The sequence below is a fragment of the Pteropus medius genome, unplaced genomic scaffold (genome assembly GCF_902729225.1).
Source record: "Pteropus medius unplaced genomic scaffold, Ma_sr-lr_union100, whole genome shotgun sequence".
Classification (NCBI taxonomy): Eukaryota; Metazoa; Chordata; class Mammalia; order Chiroptera; family Pteropodidae; genus Pteropus; species Pteropus medius.
The window spans coordinates 1,922,023-1,938,999 of record NW_024340693.1 but is presented as its reverse complement, the minus strand read 5'-3'; the positions used below and the strand labels follow the sequence as shown (position 1 = coordinate 1,938,999).

The following is a 16,977-nucleotide window of genomic DNA, read 5'->3' as shown; positions in this document are numbered from 1 at the left end:
ACCTGGTTTTATTTCTGTTTCTCTCTAGGTCTCGTGGACTAATTGGCTTTCGTCCAGCGGGCACCTAACGGATAGCTCGTCCTGTCACCCATCAGGACGATGCTGGCTCGTAAAACCGCCTCGGCAGTGATGAAGAGCAGCAGGTGGATGTGACGTGGCCTGGGCGAGGCCCCGCAGGGTTCCCTGTGAACAGGATCGCAGCGTGAAGGGCGCCCCGCGTCGTCAGGCAGGACACGGGACACGGCGGGAGATGAGCGTCCCCCTGGCTCCTAAGAGGTCATGTTGCGCCCAGTTGCAGGACAACAGGAAGGGAGCGAGAAATGAGAACGAGGGTCTCCTAGGTCCGGGAGATACGAACGCCAACCAGGTGGTGGTGGGGGTCAGCCCCTCTCCCGACGCGTCAGATGGCGCCGGAAATGGTGCCAGCAGCACCCGTTTCCATAAGGAATCGCACCAAGTTCAGGGCTTTGGGACCGGACCGCAGGCTGGCCCCGCCGGCCGCAGAGACCTCAGAGTTCCGTCGGCCAGCCGCGGGGAAGCCAGTGAGGAGCGCGCAGCGCAGCCAGGCACAGCCCCCCTGCAGGCCCCGCGGGGTGGCCAGGGAGTGAGCCTGGCGGGATGGAGGAACGTTCTGGGCGAGGCCGGTCCAGACGTCTCCGCTGAAAGGGGCGCCAACATCCCCCGGCATGTGCGCAAGGACAAAGTGGCCAAGACCCTTGACAATGAGGAGCTGAGAAGGCACGCCCTGGACAGGGCCAGCGGCTGGGCTGCTGCCCTGGACGCGGTCCCGGGGAGCCTGGCTCGGCAGCTCCCGCCACCGGCCCCGCTGGACACCACTGCAGCCCCTGGTCACGTGCCGGCGGGTGGCGAGGGGCCGCAGAAGTCGGGGACAGCCCACTCCCCATGGACGGCGTTTCCTCCAGCTGACAGTGCCTCGGAGGGGAAGGGTGTGCGTCCTCCTAAGCCATCTACCTCAGAAACCAAGGAGACCCCGTGCGCAGAGCCCCCGGCGCCACGGGGCCACGCGCCAGAAGCGAGCAGGCAGAGCACGCGTCCTGCGCCTCCAGAGCGAGCCCCACCTGCAGCCTCGGCCTCGCAGGACGTCCCCAGTAAGCCGGACGCACGATCGGGTCAGGGAAGTGGGGAGCCTAAGCCGGAGCTGACGTGCGGGGCCACGCGGGAGTCAGCGTCAGTCCCGGCCGGGGGTCCGGAGTGTCCCAAGCGGGACGGTGTGTTACCCCTCGAGAGAAGGGAGCTGGCTGGGGAAGCACAGCCGGAAGCTGCTGCCGCGGCCCCCGGCGGTCTGCCCCACAGCGGCCTCCCTCTGCCGGGCGTGGGCAGAGATGGGGGTGAGCAGGACGAGGGCGCCCTGCCCTTGGGGGAGCAGGGGTCTCTGCAGCCCACCCTCAGACGGGGCCCTGCTCCCGTGGGAGCTGCTGAGGATCAGTCCCTTAGCGAAATGTCACCAAGTGCAGCCAGGAAGCTGGGTGACTCGCCGTCCAGTGGCACGTCACCCAGGGGTGCTCACGTCGCTTTTATTCCTGACGCCCCGACGGACAGCAGACCCTCACGTGGCAGTCAGCAGGAAGGGGCACTGGCCAGCGAGCAGGCTTCTGCTTCAGCTTCTTCTGTTGGGGAGCGTAAAGCTGGGGTCCCCGACCCCCTTGGCCCTGCAGGCAGCAGCACAGAAGCAGGGGAAGGCAAGGAAGTCACGACCTCTGTTGCTGAAACTAGGAACCTTCTAGAAAATGCACTGAAGACGGAAAGCACCCCAGTGGGAGCAGACTCTCTTCCGAGTGTCCCTGCCCCTCTCCACCCAGCGATGACCCAGGAGCCCACACCACCCGGTACCAGTCCCCGGGGCGCAAGTGTGTTGAGTGTGGATGCGGGGTTACCCACGGCCGCCCCGGCCCCCACTGACAGCGCGTGGCTGCCAAGCACCTGTCCGAAAGTGCCTGACAAGAACGCCTGCCCTGCTGGGGTCCCCAGGCCTGTCCCCACACATTCCGAGGACCTGCCGTCCTCACAGGCAGGACTGGAGGAGCAACAGGCTGAGCAAGCAGCAGCGAGGACAGAAGCCAGGCCTGTCATTTTGCCCAAGCCGAAGCACGTGAGGCCCAAGATCATCACCTACATCAGAAGGAGCCCTCAGGCCCTCGGCCAGGTAGACGCTTCGCTGGTCCCAGTGGGGCTTCCTTGTGCCCTGCCCGCATGTGACATGCCTCTTCCCAAAGAGGAGAAGGTGGCAGTTGGCGACCTGAAGTCGGCCACCAGCCTCTACGAGAAGTTCAAGCCGGACCTGCAGAAGCCCAGGGTCTTCAGTCCCGGGCTGGTGGTATCCGGGATCAAGCCCCCAGGACACCACTTCGGTCAAATGAGTGAAAAGTTCCTGCAGGAGGTAAGAGGGTGTCACCCTGGCACGGTGTATAGGTCGAGCGTCCCCACAGTTGGTCACGTATTTTCCATGAGTCATGAAAACAGAGCATCCTCTCTCGGGAAACTGTGGATTCGGGTGGGTGCCCTTGTACAGAAGTGGGTGTTTGTAACGGAGGAGGTTGTAGACAAGTGGGTGTGTCTTTGGCTGGAAACGTGACGATCGCAATGACAGGGACCCTGCATCTGAGGAGACACATTTAAATTCCGCTCGGTCTGACACACCTGAGGTAGCCAGGTGTGCGTGTAAATGGCGCTCCGCGTTCAGGTGTGTGCACAGGGCGACGAGAAAGGAAATCCAGAATACGTTACTCACGTCAGTCAGACGTCGGCTTCTGCGGGGGCAGGGGGGTCCTTACAAGACCATTTTTCACATTCACGCCTGTGAAGAACGCAGTGAGCAGAGAATGATGTGTCAGGCACAAGCTCTTTGCTTTAAGTCAAAATCATAATTACAGCTAACATTTAGCCGAGCGCCTCCTACGCCTTGGGCCCACGTGACACATGTCACCTCTGTCAGTCTTCGCTGGTCCTTGCTGGAACTCTCCAGAGGTTGGGACCCCAGCATTCACCACTGGCGGGGGCTCGTCTCGCTGTGCAGGCTGCATGGCGCCCTCTTTCAAGTGTGGTGAGCGTGCTCTGGCCGGAGGACCTGGGGTCGCCCTGGGCGGTGGCATCTTGCTGATCACGGGCAGGGTGCTTCTCTGTTCTGTGTTCAGTCCCTGAGCTTGCTTAATGTGAGTCTTAAGTTTCCAAAGACTTAGCCCCCTCTTCCCCCTGCTCAGGCCTCTGAGGCTCAGGGCCCAGGCCCCTCGCAGAGGCTGGGGTGGCCCCTGGGAGCCCCCTAGGAGGCAGCCATCTGACCCCCCACCTCAGGGCCGTGGGAGCCAGAGCTGGTTCAGTGAATGAACCTTTTTCTTCTCAAAGTATCACTGTGGAAGTAACCAACTCGTGCAAGGCGGGGTCCCCAAGTCTGGCACGCAGACTTCTCCTTTGACAGGCAGACCCTGGAGACAGTGATGATGGGCAGTGAGCCTTAGGCTGGCTTCGTTGTAGCCACTGGGTGACTTCTGCAGTCACCAAGGCAGTGCGTGCCTATTGGGGTCACCCTCACCTTCCACCCCACCTTTTCTATAAGTTGTGCCAAAGCATCCACTTAAGTTCTTTCATACCATTACTCCAAATGAAGTAATTTGATACCTGTTGCCCCCAACCCCCCAAAAAAAAGACCCCTACATATTTCTCCGCAAAAGCACATTTGCGAAAGAAACTTTATTTGGAGATGTAGTTATAGTCTTCAATTCTTTCCCTGTGATCCTTCCCGGTCTTTCTGTTGCGTATTTCTTCTCCGTGGGATAATTTTTGTGTTATGTGCACATTCCCCCCACCCCGAATATTTTCTCTTCTTAGTCCTCTAGAAGCTACCCCAGGTGCCAGGGAAATGGGATAGTATGGGTGTGTGTGGCTTTAGTAGTTCTGAAGGGTTCAGAGAGGTCACATTGGTGGGGGGCGGGGGGCAGCAGCGCAGTTTGCTGGCAGAGTTCCCTCTTCTTTAAGGGAAGTCGGTCTTTGTCTCTTAGGCCTTCCACTGATTGGATGAGGTCCACCTACATTTTGGAGCGTAATCTAGTTTATTTAAGGTCTATCGATTTAAATGTTGATCTCATCTAAAAAATACGTTCACAAAAACATCTGGAATAATCTACGACCGAATAGCTGGCCTAACCAAGTTGACGAAATTAGCCATCCCCAGCCCTCTCCCTGCAGCCATCCCAATGGATTCTCAGGGAAGACGCCACATTTACACTACGTTGGTCCTGCCCACGGTCCCACAGAAACGGGACAGGGCAAATATGAAGAGGGAAGAGCCAGTAAGAAACTGATTTGTCTGTGTGTCGTGAATGATTTTAGGAGGTTTTTTGTTTTTTTTTTTTTGAAATCACAAACATCCTTTAGTTTGCTTTCGAAATTATTTTTCTAAAAATACTCAGGCGGGGGGAAAAAAACATTTGGGGTTGATCTCTCTGCGTTTATGTCTGTGCAGTGATGCTTCTTGTGTTCTGTTAATAGGGATGCAAGAAAAGAGTGTGAAGCTGTCTGTAGATTCCTTCGTTTTATTAAAAACACACAGATCAGGCATCTGAGGCACACTTTTCACTGTTCAAAGCATTTGTTTTCTTACCAGACAAATTATCCAACAAAATGACAGGCATCAAGTTTACTGAAATTGTGAAGATTGTTTTTCAGTGACAGCATGGTGGGTTTTGATCCCTGAAAACTATCCACTTTCAAAGAACTGAGTAATTACCGAGATCGGCGAATTGCAGTCCTCAAAACCTGACAGTTGTAGGTTAGAAATGATAATAATTTCTTCGTGTGAGCAGCTGCTCAAAGCCATGAAAACGGCATCAAAAATTTAGAAATGAAAATTTAAAAAAAAAAAAATAGAGGAAATACGAGTATAATATAAAAGCCAAAGATTGATTGCAAGAGAATAAGTAGAAAACGGTAAAAATTTTATCAGAGAGCAGATGTAGAATGTTCTTTCATGGGAATATAATTTGCTGCCACTCGAATTCAGTCTCTCCGCTCTAGAAATCATGCATATTTTACAATGTCATGATGATAAAACTTTAAAGGCCTAATCTCTTGTTTCAATAATGGCAATTTTAGGAGAACTTTGTATCTATTTCAACATTAAAAGAGTATCAAATTCATTCAGGGTTTATCTCCTCAACAGCTTGGATCAAAGCTTCGTAGCCCCTATTAAAGAATATTGTTAAGTACTTGTGATTCCTGAATATGCTTGACACAAAATGTATTGTGATTTAGAGCAGAATTAATCAACGGATGTATCTTTTCATGCGTAGCCTCTGGCACAATTTTTTTTTTTTTTAACTAAAAGGAAATAGATTATTTAGTTGCCTTATTTTTTCACTTTTAATATGAAGAAACACTGATAACATGAATTGTGAGTCCAGAATTGCACACATAGAAGATAACTAGAAGACAGACCCTAGTCCAAACTGTTCAGTACAGGAAAAATACAACAGGCACGTTATGTTATTAAATTTAAGAAAGCATAGAACCATGAGTCTTTTATTTAACGCTCATCCATTGACTTCAGCTCTGTGCTGGGCGCTGTTCTAGGTGCTGAGAATTCAGCAAGACTCACCCTAGAACTTCTGTTTGGGCAGAACTTTCTTCAGCATCACTGGCAGCGCCAGCTTGCCCATGCAAACAAGCTCAGGAGGTAATCCAGTGTCTCTCGTTTTTAGATATGTAAACAGGTCACAGGGGCCTGACAACACGGTTTCCCGTTAGCTTCTCTATCATTCCAAATGGCCTCCTCTCCCTCATCAACGTCTTTCTAAGTAGCCTAGAAAAGACGTAACGTCAATTGATTAGGTTCATCTACTTAATGTTAAGACTACATTACCATAGGAATTGTGCCTTTTCTCCTCAGGAATAAGGAAACTTTCATAATTCTATGAACATTTACTCAATTCTTTCCTTGCTTCCCTGATGTTATTTATTTATAGAGTGACTACCTGTACAAATTCCAATGATTTCGTAGCAGTCGAGTTAAAAAAAATCACATAGAGCAAGTTCTTTTTCCTTCCAGTGAAAGGTAGATTCATAGAGTATTAGAACCGGAGGAGACATGAGAGGTCATCCAGGTGTGTTGTCAGCCTAGGGGGGAAGACACTCGGGTCCAGGTCAGGTAAGTGACCAGGAAGGGGGCAGCTCGGGGCTGCCGGGGGTGGTCATTGCTGAGCCTCGGTCTCCTGGCCAGGTTCGGTCCTCATCCCGTGATGCGGGGTCCTCTGACTGAGCTTCTGGTCATTGCCACAGGTCGCGGAACGCCCCGGGAAAGAAGAATTTTGTTCTCCCCCCTATGCACACTACGAAGTCCCTCCGCCTTTCTACCGATCAGCCATGCTCCTCAAGCCCCAGCTGGGGCTGGGCGCGATGTCCCGTTTACCGTCCGCAAAGAGCAGAATCCTGATCGCCAGCCAGAGGTCTTCGGCGAGCGCCATCCACCCACCGGGACCCATAGCGACAGCCGCCAGTCTCTACAACTCTGACCCCGCAGGTATGCGATCCAACAGTCCCTGCTTTGGCCTGCCACACTTTACCGTTTAAAAGTGATTTATGCGATTACTATTTAAGTCATATAAAACGGAGTGAGTGTCTGAAATATGAACACCTCGCACCTTTGAAGAGAAGCCTTTTTCTATTCTTCCATCTCATTGTAGATAGACACGTGTCAAGACTCATCTGTCTGCAGCTGTCATCCTCCATGCCACCTTTGAAATGATGGCCCTTGTCACCACGTCCTCACTTCCTGTACTTAATTCATTCTCTAGTACATCCCGTGGACCAGGGTTCAGAAACATGGATCTGTAGGGGGCCGGGGAGTAAATATTTTAGGCTTTCTGGGCCGTATGGTTTGTGCTGTGACTACTTAGCGTGGGAGCAGCCACAGACGACACGTGGGTGGATGGATGTGGCCCCCGTGCCCATACAACTTAATTTACGAAACAGACAGTGGGCCGGGTGTGGCCTGTGGGCTGCAGTTTGTCAGAGCTCTTCCATAGGACAACACTGACCATGTCACCCTTTTCCCATCTGATCACAAATCTTGAACACAGAATGTCCCGGCCACCTCTTCCGGCCCATCATCCTGCTCTGATGTTCTCTGCTTCTTTCTCTCTCTCCATTGTTTTGGTGGTGCGGTTTCCTCTAGGTTTAATGTATCATTTTATTATAGAAATAATACATACCTGGCTGGAGACATCAAAGCGTTGGTCAGCAGCAGCTGGGTAGTGTTTAAAGCTCGGATGTCTCCTTCCCTGGGTGGCCATCGTTGTCCAGCACCTCTTCACCTGCTTCCATGAGTTATATATCTGATGTGAAATGGAGTTATGTGCAATTTAAATAGACGGTAACAAAGTTAATAGTTTTTATGCACAAAGTTTGGAAAAACTTAAAATTACTAAAAATAAGACATTCATCTTGCAAAAGTCAGGTTTCTAGGAATGCAAGGTCTTTAAGAATATGCCACACTTGGGTTGTTTTCAGTTCTTGGCTGTAACAAGTGAACACTTTTTGTGGACATACGGTTTCATTTCTCCTGGGCAAATACCAAGAAATAAAATTTCTGGGTGTTAGGGTCAGTGTACGTTTAAGTTTGAATGAAACTGCCAGACTGTTTTCCAAAGCAGGTTTCTTCTTGCCACGAGCAGTCTGTGAGAATTGCTGTTGCTTCGTATCCTCACCAATATCTGGCGTTGCTAGTCTTTTTTAAATATCAGCCATTCTAGTGGGCATGTGATCACACAAAACTATGATGTTTGAGTTTACATTTCACTAATGGCTAGCGATGTCACACATCTCTTTATGCATTTTTTTGAATTCATATATATATATATAAAATATATATTTGAATTCATATATATATTTATATATATATTTTATATATATATATTACATATATATTTGTATATATAAATATATATTTTTTATATATTTATATATACAAATATATATATTTTAAAATATATATTTATATATAATATATTTTTATATATATTTATATATATAAATACATATTTTTAATATATATTTATATATAAATATATTTTTAATTATGTTTATAAAAATATATATAATTATATATATTATAATTATAAAAATATATATTTTTATATATTTATATATATAAATACATATATATTTTTTTGGTTAAGTATCTGTTCAAACTCTTTACCCATTTTAAAAACTCTGTTTTATTATTTGTTTTTAAAAATCTTTATATATTCTGAATGCAGGTTACGTTTTAGACAGGCCTTTTGAAAATATTTTCTTCTGGCGTTGCCCTAGACTTTTTATTTTTTTAAGTGTTTTTCAAAGTGCAAGCTTTTAATTTTGATAAACTTCAGTTTATAAGATTTTTCTTTTATGACCTATGATTTTTTGATTCCTATATAAGAAAGTCTACCTAACCCAAGGTCTGAAATTTTTTTTTCTATATTTTATAGAAGTTCCTTTATTTTATTTCTTATTTCAGGCCTATAATTCATTTTGAGTTAATTTTTGTATGTAGTGTGAGTTATGGGTTAAGATTCATTTTTATTTGCATATGTTGTGTTTTATTATTCCAACTCCATTTCTTGAAAATATGATCCTTTTCCCATTGGAAAAGAACTGACCATATAAATGTAAGTCTATTTCTGGATTCTACATTCTAGTCCATTGGTCTACACCTCTCTCTGTATGCCATTACCACATTCTCTTGAATATTATAGATTTGAAGTAATCTTGAAAATAGATAGTATAAACCAGGTAGTCGAATCAGCTTGTCAATTTCTAAAAAAAAAATAATAATAATAATAATAATAACAATAATAATTGCTGTGATTTTGATTGAGATTGTGTTAGACCTACATATAAATTTGGAAAGAATTGTGTTTTTAACAACATTAAGATTTCCAATCTATGAACATAATATATCTCTCAGTTTATTTGGGCTTTCTTTAATTTCTCTTAGCAAGAGTTTCTAGTTTAATGTAGAGATTGTGTACATTAAAATTTTTTTCTATGTATTCGTAGCAGCATTATTCACAAGAGCCAAGAAGTGAAAGGGACCCCAGTGTCTATTGATGTATGAACAGATAAACAAAATGTGGCGTATTTGTTTGATGGACTATTACTCAGCCTTAAAAAAGAAGGGATTTTCGATACACACTACAGCATGGATGAACCTTATGCTAAGTGAAATAAACCCGTCACAAAAAAAAAATACTATGATTTCACTTGTGTGGGGTGTCTAGAATAGTCAAATTAAGAGAAACGAAGTTGAATGGTTGTTGCTGGAGGCAGGGGAGAGGGGGCATTGGTGTTTAATGGGGACAGAGTTTCAGTTTTGCAAGTTGAAAAAGTTCTGGAGATGGAAGGTGGTGATAATTCCACAGCAACGTGACCATTCTGAACACTGCAAACTATACTTAAAATTGTTCAGATGGTAAATTTTGGGTCACGTGTATTTTACCACAATTAAAAATTCCCTACATTTTTGTGGGTTTATTGTTATTGCCAACTTTTAAAAATTATAATTTCTAGCTACAGCTCATGGATTTGGAGTATGTATTCTGATCAGTTAAAAGGGTTTTTGAATTTCTCTTGTGACTTCTTTGTCCTCTAGGTTATTTAGTTTGTGTTGCTAATTCCCCCAAACTTGGGGATTTTTCAGCTACCCTTGTGTTGACCCACTGTGGTCAGGGACCCCTTTGTTTGACTTGAGTCCTTAGAAGCTCGCCTGATAACCCAAACTGTACCGATGCTTGGTGTGTTGTTGTATAAATGTTAATTAGGTCTAGTCGGTTGATTGTGTTGTTTGAGTCCTGTATTTTTTACAGTATTTTCTTGTTCCATCAATTACTTAGAAAGGATTGGTGACATCAATAAATGTGATTGTGGATTGTAAAAGTTCTTTCAGTTAAACCAATTTTTACTTCATATTTGAAAGATCTTATGTGTATAAACTCGTTTAGAATTTCGGTGTCTTTTTACTGAATTCACATTTCCTGTGTTTCGTTTCGCAATTGTTTATGGCCGTTGCCATGTCAATTAAATCTTCATGGGCGGTATTTCTTTTACATAGCCATTAAAATGATCGTTAGTATCAGATGGTGTTTGCTGCATCTAATAAAACTTTCTTTCCCTTTGGTGTTTACTTTTTTAGTTCCAGGCTATTTATGTAGTAGTTGTCTTAAGGACTTGTTTTGTTTTGTTTTTCGTTTTCAGAGTGTTTGTAAAATGTGGCTGTGTAGGTTTGCACCTTTTCCACGTTTGCTCCAGGCCCTGAACTCCGCCAGCTGGGCACGTGGGGACTGCAGATAGGGACGGTCTGTAATGCTACAGCCCAGGCTCTAGTGTTTCCATATTGCCAATCTCAAGCGATTTCCCATATTCTGAATTCTGAGACCTGGTGTGACATGTGAATTGCATGTAGTGCATTAGGAAAAGTCAAGCCTCTAACAGGCAAGTCGACCTGTGCCTCAGACTTTGGGAGGCGTTCACGATGGCTCTAGTTCCAGGTTGGCTCTGCGGGTACAGTCAGTGCAGCCTGGCTCAGTGTGGCCCAGGAGAACTGGATGTGCAGCGAATACACGGTGCCTCATGAATCAGGTTCTCCCAGAGTCTCTAGGTCTTAAATTAATGCCATTCCCTAAGGCCCTTAAGTTTCGCAGACCTCGAGGTGACTTTGTCTGCTGAACCTAATAAGCGAACCTAAACACTTCCTTACCTCTGACATCATTTCTGTGTTGTTTTTTTTTTTAACGTATTTTCTGACTATCATCATGTGTAAAACTATGAAGTTTTACTGTCATCAGGCCTGGGTACGACAGTCAGGTGCTGTCTAAGTGCTCCAGATACAGCAGGGCGGTTGCCTCCCCTTAGGGCATAAAATTTGTGTCAGTAAAAGCTAAGATCGTGTGTAAAAACAATTTGTGGTTAGATCTCTCGCTTCTGAGAAATAAAAAGGCAGTACCTTCGGTTATTGCCTTTTTAGTAGATCTATATTTTTATGTTATTTCTTCAGAAAAACATCTCTCATGGCCTAAAACGTGGGGTAAAAATACTTAACCTGTGCAGCGAACAGCATGTCAGGATGTAATTTCTACTCATGGAAATCAATGGAAATCATTGCTAAAGGCATGAAGTTTTGTGTCAGCCAACGTGATTTGAAAGAACTAGCGTATTTTTTGTTCGGAGTAAAGTGTCAGAATAGAAAATATTTAAAGACTAGATATGAAAACTCCATTATATAAAGAACCAGAGAAGTTCGATCAGTTAAGAGAAGTTGGGGCAATTTTTCTCAACTTACATTCAGTTTTGTTATGACTTCTGCATATTAAGATACATTTTATTTTAGAGTTCAACATACTGTGTAAACTTTCCTCTTTGGTAATTTTTTTTTTTTTTAAGATGGAGAGAATCCTACCAGATTTTAAGATGCAGACAATTAATGACATATATCTCGAAGAGCAAGTAAATCGGAACGATTTAAAACACAGGCACAGTTAATATTTGTTGAAAAGTCTGGTCGTGAAAATGTCAGAAATTTAGCAAAATGTCAGCATACTCTCAATCTTTTAAAGCAAGAAAGCAGAGGTGACGGCATTTTTTCCCCCTATGGTTTTTGCCTTCGCAGCATAGAATGATTCCGAATATTCTGATTTGTATTGGAAGACTGGTTTCGGTTTTTCATGAATTTAGCATCCGTGAAGGACATTAGCATGAAATTTTGGGGAACCTTCAGTGGTGGAAAGGACGAGGCCTGTGAAGGAGGAATTCTTGGGCCTCTGGTTTCATGCGAAGCACCGTGATACGTTGATGGAAGGAGTTATTTTGGGGAAGGAGGTTGGGGGCAGCTTATCCTGTACTGACGAATCGAGGGGTGCTGTGGGAGCTGGGCCTGGAAGAGTTAGTGCAATGGACGGAGCGACACAGGTTGGTATAGGGAGAACATGGCAGGGACACGGAAGTGTGTGGCTTTAGGAAGGAGGGACCGGGTGATTCTGTGGGCGTCACTGGACATGAAGCCAGATGAGTAGGTTGGGGCCAGACTGTGACAGGCTTTTGCTTCCAGGCTAAGTTTGGAGGGCTTTGTTGTGGGTAGGGAGTTGGAAACCTTTAGGTTTGTAAATAGAGAACGGACATACTTCTATACTTTGAAGAGCGAGCTGCGAGCAGCGGTGTGGATAAGTAGGGGTTAGGAGGCCGGAGGGGCCAGTGAGGAAATTGCTGTTAGTGTGAGAAGGTCATGCTCTTATACTCTGTCATCTTTTCCAGATTTTTATAATGGCTTATATCGCTTTTGTGATCACGATAATTTTTCAGCGGAGTGCCTCCGTTCCAGAATTTAGGGGGTGGGCAGGTGGAAGGCTATGCAGCCGGCTGGGCAGTCCTGTGCTCTGAGTCCGACAGACAGGTCCTCATGCCAGACTCTGGGGCTACTAGTTCCTCAGTCCACGCCTCTGTGAGCCCCACTTTCTCCTTCTCTAGAATGAGGATAATCCCAGAACCTGCAGCCCTCGATCATTGAGAGGATTGAGCGGAAGCTCCTAGAATAGCACTTGGTATTCGGAATGCAGTCGGCCAACGAGAGCCCCTCCCGCGGCCTCCAAGGCGTCCGGGGCCAGGTGTCCTCCCGCCTCCTCCCTGTCTGCGACCTTCCTTCCCACTGCGCATCACCACGGCGGCCTCCGTCCAGCTCCTCAGGCCGGCCAGCCTCCTCCTGCCCTGTGGGCCTCTGTACCCACCATGCCTTCTAGAACATGCTTTCTCCAGCGCTCTCTGAGACTGGCACTGTCTCCTCCTTTAGGTTTCAACGTACATGTCCCTGCCCCAGAAAAAGGCAGCCGGACCCCCGTTCTCTACAGTCTCCCCTTCCCCATCAGATGCTTTTGAACGCACTCTGCTGTTTATTTCCTCCACGGGCTTTATCTGGGTCTGTAACTTTCCTATTTTGCTTTTATGAATTGATTATCTCCCCCCACCCCGCCCGCCCTGCAACGTATAGTCTATGAGAGCAGAGGGATTTATAACATCAGTATCTACCAAATAAACAATAGTAGCAGTGGAAGTAATAGACGCATCATTACGGAAAACTGGTTAAAGTCCTGAGCGTTTTGGAGCAGGGCGGGCAAAGCAAGGGCCGGATAGTAAGTATTTTAAGCTCCGTGGGCCCAACCGTCTGTGTGATAACCACGCAGCTCTGCAGAGGCAATGCAGAAGCAGCCGCGGACACGGTGTGAGTGAGTGAGCCTGGCTGTATCCCAGCCACGCTCTTTTTAGAACGACAAACAGCCGGCTCGTCTGTGGCCTGTAGTTTGCTGACCCAGACCAAGAGCTGTTCTAGAGACTCACGCATCTTTGAGATGATCAGAGCCCCCATTCCTTTATTTCTTTATTCAGCCTATTATTCATTCAGCCATTCGAAAGCTTTTTCCGAGGACCCATCATGGGCCAGATGCTGGTCTGTGTGTTCAAGATGCACCCATCAAAGATAGAGCCCATGACTTTATGGGGATATGGGGAGATAAATCAGTAATTACGACAAGGGGAGAGAAGTATGTGATAGATATGTGAGGAGAGGGACCTAGCTCAGCCCGAGCAGACGGGGGCTCTGGAAAGATTTTCTAAATGAGGTGAGTTGAGCTGAAGTTTGAAGGATAAGCAGTTTTCCAGGTGGAGAGTTTTCCAGGTGGAAAGTTTTCCAGGTGGAGAGTTTTCCAGGTGGAGAGTTCGCCAGGTGGAGAGTTCGCCAGGTGGTCATCAGTTCGGGTGATTTGGATCCCTTACAGGGACTCAGTAGGGAGCACCGGGGAGTGTTTTGTAGGATTGGGGGTAGTGATGGACAGTTATGTGGCACATGCAAAGTTTGAGATTCCTAGGGGACATTCGTAGATGTTCCAAAGGGCAGAAATTGGTCTGGAGAAACGTCTGAGCCAAAGATAAAGGGCCATGACAGGGGATGGATGGGCAGATTGAAGGAGAGAGAGTGGGGTGCGAGAAGGAAGGAGTCAGAAAGGGAACTTTATACCCACCTTTAGGGAGCAGCTGAAGACGGGACCTGCAAGAGACAGGCATGGGGCGGGGGGCAGGAAGATGGAGGGTTTGGAGTGTAAGGAAGGAGGCGTCTCCAAAGTCGGAAATGGTCAAAAGTGTCTCATGGAAGAACGGACGAGCGAGAAAGCAAAGAGGCTGCTGGAATCGGAAATTAGGAAACAGTTGGTGACCTAGTTTTGAACGAGCCATTTTAGTAAAACGTGGGGGCGGAAGTCACACATTCGTAGGTTGAGAAGCGAGCGGAAGGTGTGGCATCGGAGGCGATGAGAAGAGACCCCAGTTTCTAAGAAAGCGCCGCGGGCGCCAGCCGGAGGGGAAGCAGGGCTGGGCTTCGTTTTGTTTTCTAGAGTGTGGCCGGAGAGCGTGGAACCGGTTCGCAATGTGAGGGACGCAGAGAGGGAGACCCCAGAAGGGCGGTAAACGATGCGTCGAGACCCCACGCAGGAGGGCGAAGCTTGGAACGGAAGTCAGGTACCGATGCTTCCGAGGCCAGGGACGGGGGCGGGCGAAGTGCTGGGCTCTGTGTCAGGAACGAGGACAGTTTATCGACGTCACCTAAGTGCCACGTCACTGGATCCATCACCGTTTTACTTAATTTCGTGAGAACGCTGGCATCTGCCAAGGAAGATCTGAATCGGACGGGCAGACAGCCCCATGAGACAAACAGGTGGATTACTGAGACTATAAGAGAGAGCGCGGCCTCGTCACCGTCCCTTTGGTGTCTTCATGACACTGCTGGCCTTGGGACCTGTTCGATTCCTTCTCCATGCTGTTGAGAGGGACAATGACAGTGCCTGTGCTTCCGCTGTGCACCCGGCACACGGAGCTGTGCTGTCTGCTCTCGCTGCGACTGAGCATGCCCGAAATGGCCCTGGAGAAATTTATCAGAAGCGCAGGTTCCCTGGGCCCAGATATGGAGAGCCAGCTGCAGCGGCTCCGGGTGAAGTATGGGCAGAGCAACTCTTCTTCTATTTTTTTTTTTTGGACAAAGACCATTTATATGTCAGTGAGTATTTATTGAGCACCTACTATGGACTGAGTTGTTTTAGGCACTGAGGATACAACCAGGAACAAGATGGAGCAGACCCCACAGGCAGTTACAGCACAGTATGCATGATCGCCGTGCAGGTGGAGTCGTCCGAGCTCAGGAGGACATGGCGGGGGAAGGGGGCTCGAGCCACCAAGTTAGGGTCCAGGAAGTTTTCAGGTAAGCTGTGTGGTGGAGGCAAAGGATTTGAGGTGGCGGGGTGGGGGTGAGGGATGAGGACATGGCGGGAGTGGAGGAGAGGGTATTCTGGGCAGAGGTGATGGGACAGGCGAAGGTCAGTGTGGCTGGAATGCAGCATGTTTTGAAAGGACGGGAAAAGGGACAAAGGACTGTGACAACACAGCAGGCTGCGTTGAAGAATTTGCCTTTTATCCTAAGAGCAAGATGGTGCCACTCAAGGGTATTGAGCAAGGGACCGATGCGATCATATTTCAGTCTTAAAAATATCAGTTGGACTACCGTTTGGAGAAGAGACCGAGGGACAGGAATGGGGTGCCATGGGGTACAGGACTGGAGACAGACCCTGCAGGAGGCTGTTACAGTATATCGCCCCCTCTCCCCAACCAAATGGGTGTGGGGGGCTGAGTGGGGGAGAGACGTAGGTGGGTTTTAGAAAGTGGAGTCGACTCACTCTTTCACCCTGTGAGTCAAGGTCACGTCAGAGTAGATTAGAAGGGAAATTGATAAGAGCATAAAAAACTAGGAGTAATGTCAGCCCAGGCTCGACTCTGTAAGCAAAAATCCGCTCCTAATTCTAATAGGACCCAGCTGAAGGGTGTGGCCCTTGTGATTAGCTGATGCTTCTGTGTGCCTTTTAAAAAGATAATAAACACGAGGATGAATGACCTAGACTTTTTTCTGTCCTGTTATCCTTGACTTTGGTTGGTGTGGAATTTCAAGACGTCCGTCTGATCTATCATTGCGTCTGAGTACGCGGCACAAAGCTATCTTCCCGGGCTTACATGGTGCAGAAAGGGGCTGTACCCTTGTCCACGCACGCTCTGTTCCTTCCTTAATCCCCAGCCACGTACAACCATGATCTCGACACGCAGGTTCCGAAGCCGGAGAATCCTGAGCCGTGTGGGCGGCTGGAGTCTCAGACGGGGTGAGGGAAGGGATCGGGCAGTGAGTACATTCTGTGCACCCCGTGTCCTGGGCTTTCTGTTTCAAGATGCCATTTTCTGTCCCCCCTGCTGCCTCCTGGGCTATTCCATCCTGTGCTTCCTTTGGTCTTCTCGGCGCCAGGTTGTTCTTCGGGAACTCCCTCCGCCTTTCTCCTGGGATGCGTCCGCGTGGTCCACCTCGTCGGGTTCCCTGTTTGCTTTGCTGGAGCACGTCCTCAGCGATTTCCCAAGAGGGTTCGAGGAAAGCAAATTCGCAGAGTTTTTGCATTTCAGAAACCGTCTTTTGTCGGCATTCACTAAATATGCTTTTCTAGGTTGAAAATGATTTTCTTTCAAAACATAAAAACTTCCAGTGTTGCTCAAAAGACACCTGATGCTAGTCTGAGAAATAGTCTTTTGTAGGAGACTTGATTTTTTTTTTTCTTCCTGAAAGCTTTAGGATCTTCTCTTGTCCTGCTGTTTGAAAAATTACCAGGTGCGTGCATGGGTGTATCAGGGAGAGAGAGGGGGAGAAAGAGCGAGAGAGAGAGACAGACAGACAGAGACAGAGAGAGAGACAGAGAGACAGACAGAGAGGTGCTCAGAGAGACACTCAGAGATGGGCGGTAGGGATCTATTCGTTGATCTGGCCCAGCAGGTGTTAAACTCTCAGCTCGAAGGCTTGCGTCTCTCTTCAGCTCCCTTCCAGGTTAGAGCCAATCGCTTTGTGCTCTAATTTGTTAATTTCTACTT

At 47.5% G+C, this 16,977-nt stretch overlaps 2 protein-coding genes across 3 annotated transcripts in view; both read left to right on the top strand.

The window, feature by feature from the left end:
* The window catches only part of LOC120602969 (microtubule-associated tumor suppressor candidate 2-like), a 152,302-nt gene extending 150,847 nt beyond the window's left edge, over nucleotides 1–1,455 (top strand). Inside the window, exons 4-5 of the mRNA XM_039863367.1 lie at nucleotides 29–1,349; nucleotides 1,448–1,455. Coding sequence (XP_039719301.1) covers nucleotides 251–1,349; nucleotides 1,448–1,455 — 1,107 coding nt within the window. The 5' untranslated portion in view covers nucleotides 29–250. The remainder of the gene's footprint in view (nucleotides 1–28; nucleotides 1,350–1,447) is intronic.
* Nucleotides 1,383–16,977, top strand: part of LOC120602386 (microtubule-associated tumor suppressor candidate 2-like) — a 38,156-nt gene continuing 22,561 nt past the window's right edge. For both annotated transcript variants that reach the window (XM_039862627.1, XM_039862618.1), the window contains exons 1-2: nucleotides 1,383–2,398; nucleotides 6,289–6,529. In XM_039862627.1, the coding sequence (XP_039718561.1) occupies nucleotides 1,460–2,398; nucleotides 6,289–6,529 (1,180 nt within the window). In that variant the 5' untranslated portion in view covers nucleotides 1,383–1,459. The remainder of the gene's footprint in view (nucleotides 2,399–6,288; nucleotides 6,530–16,977) is intronic.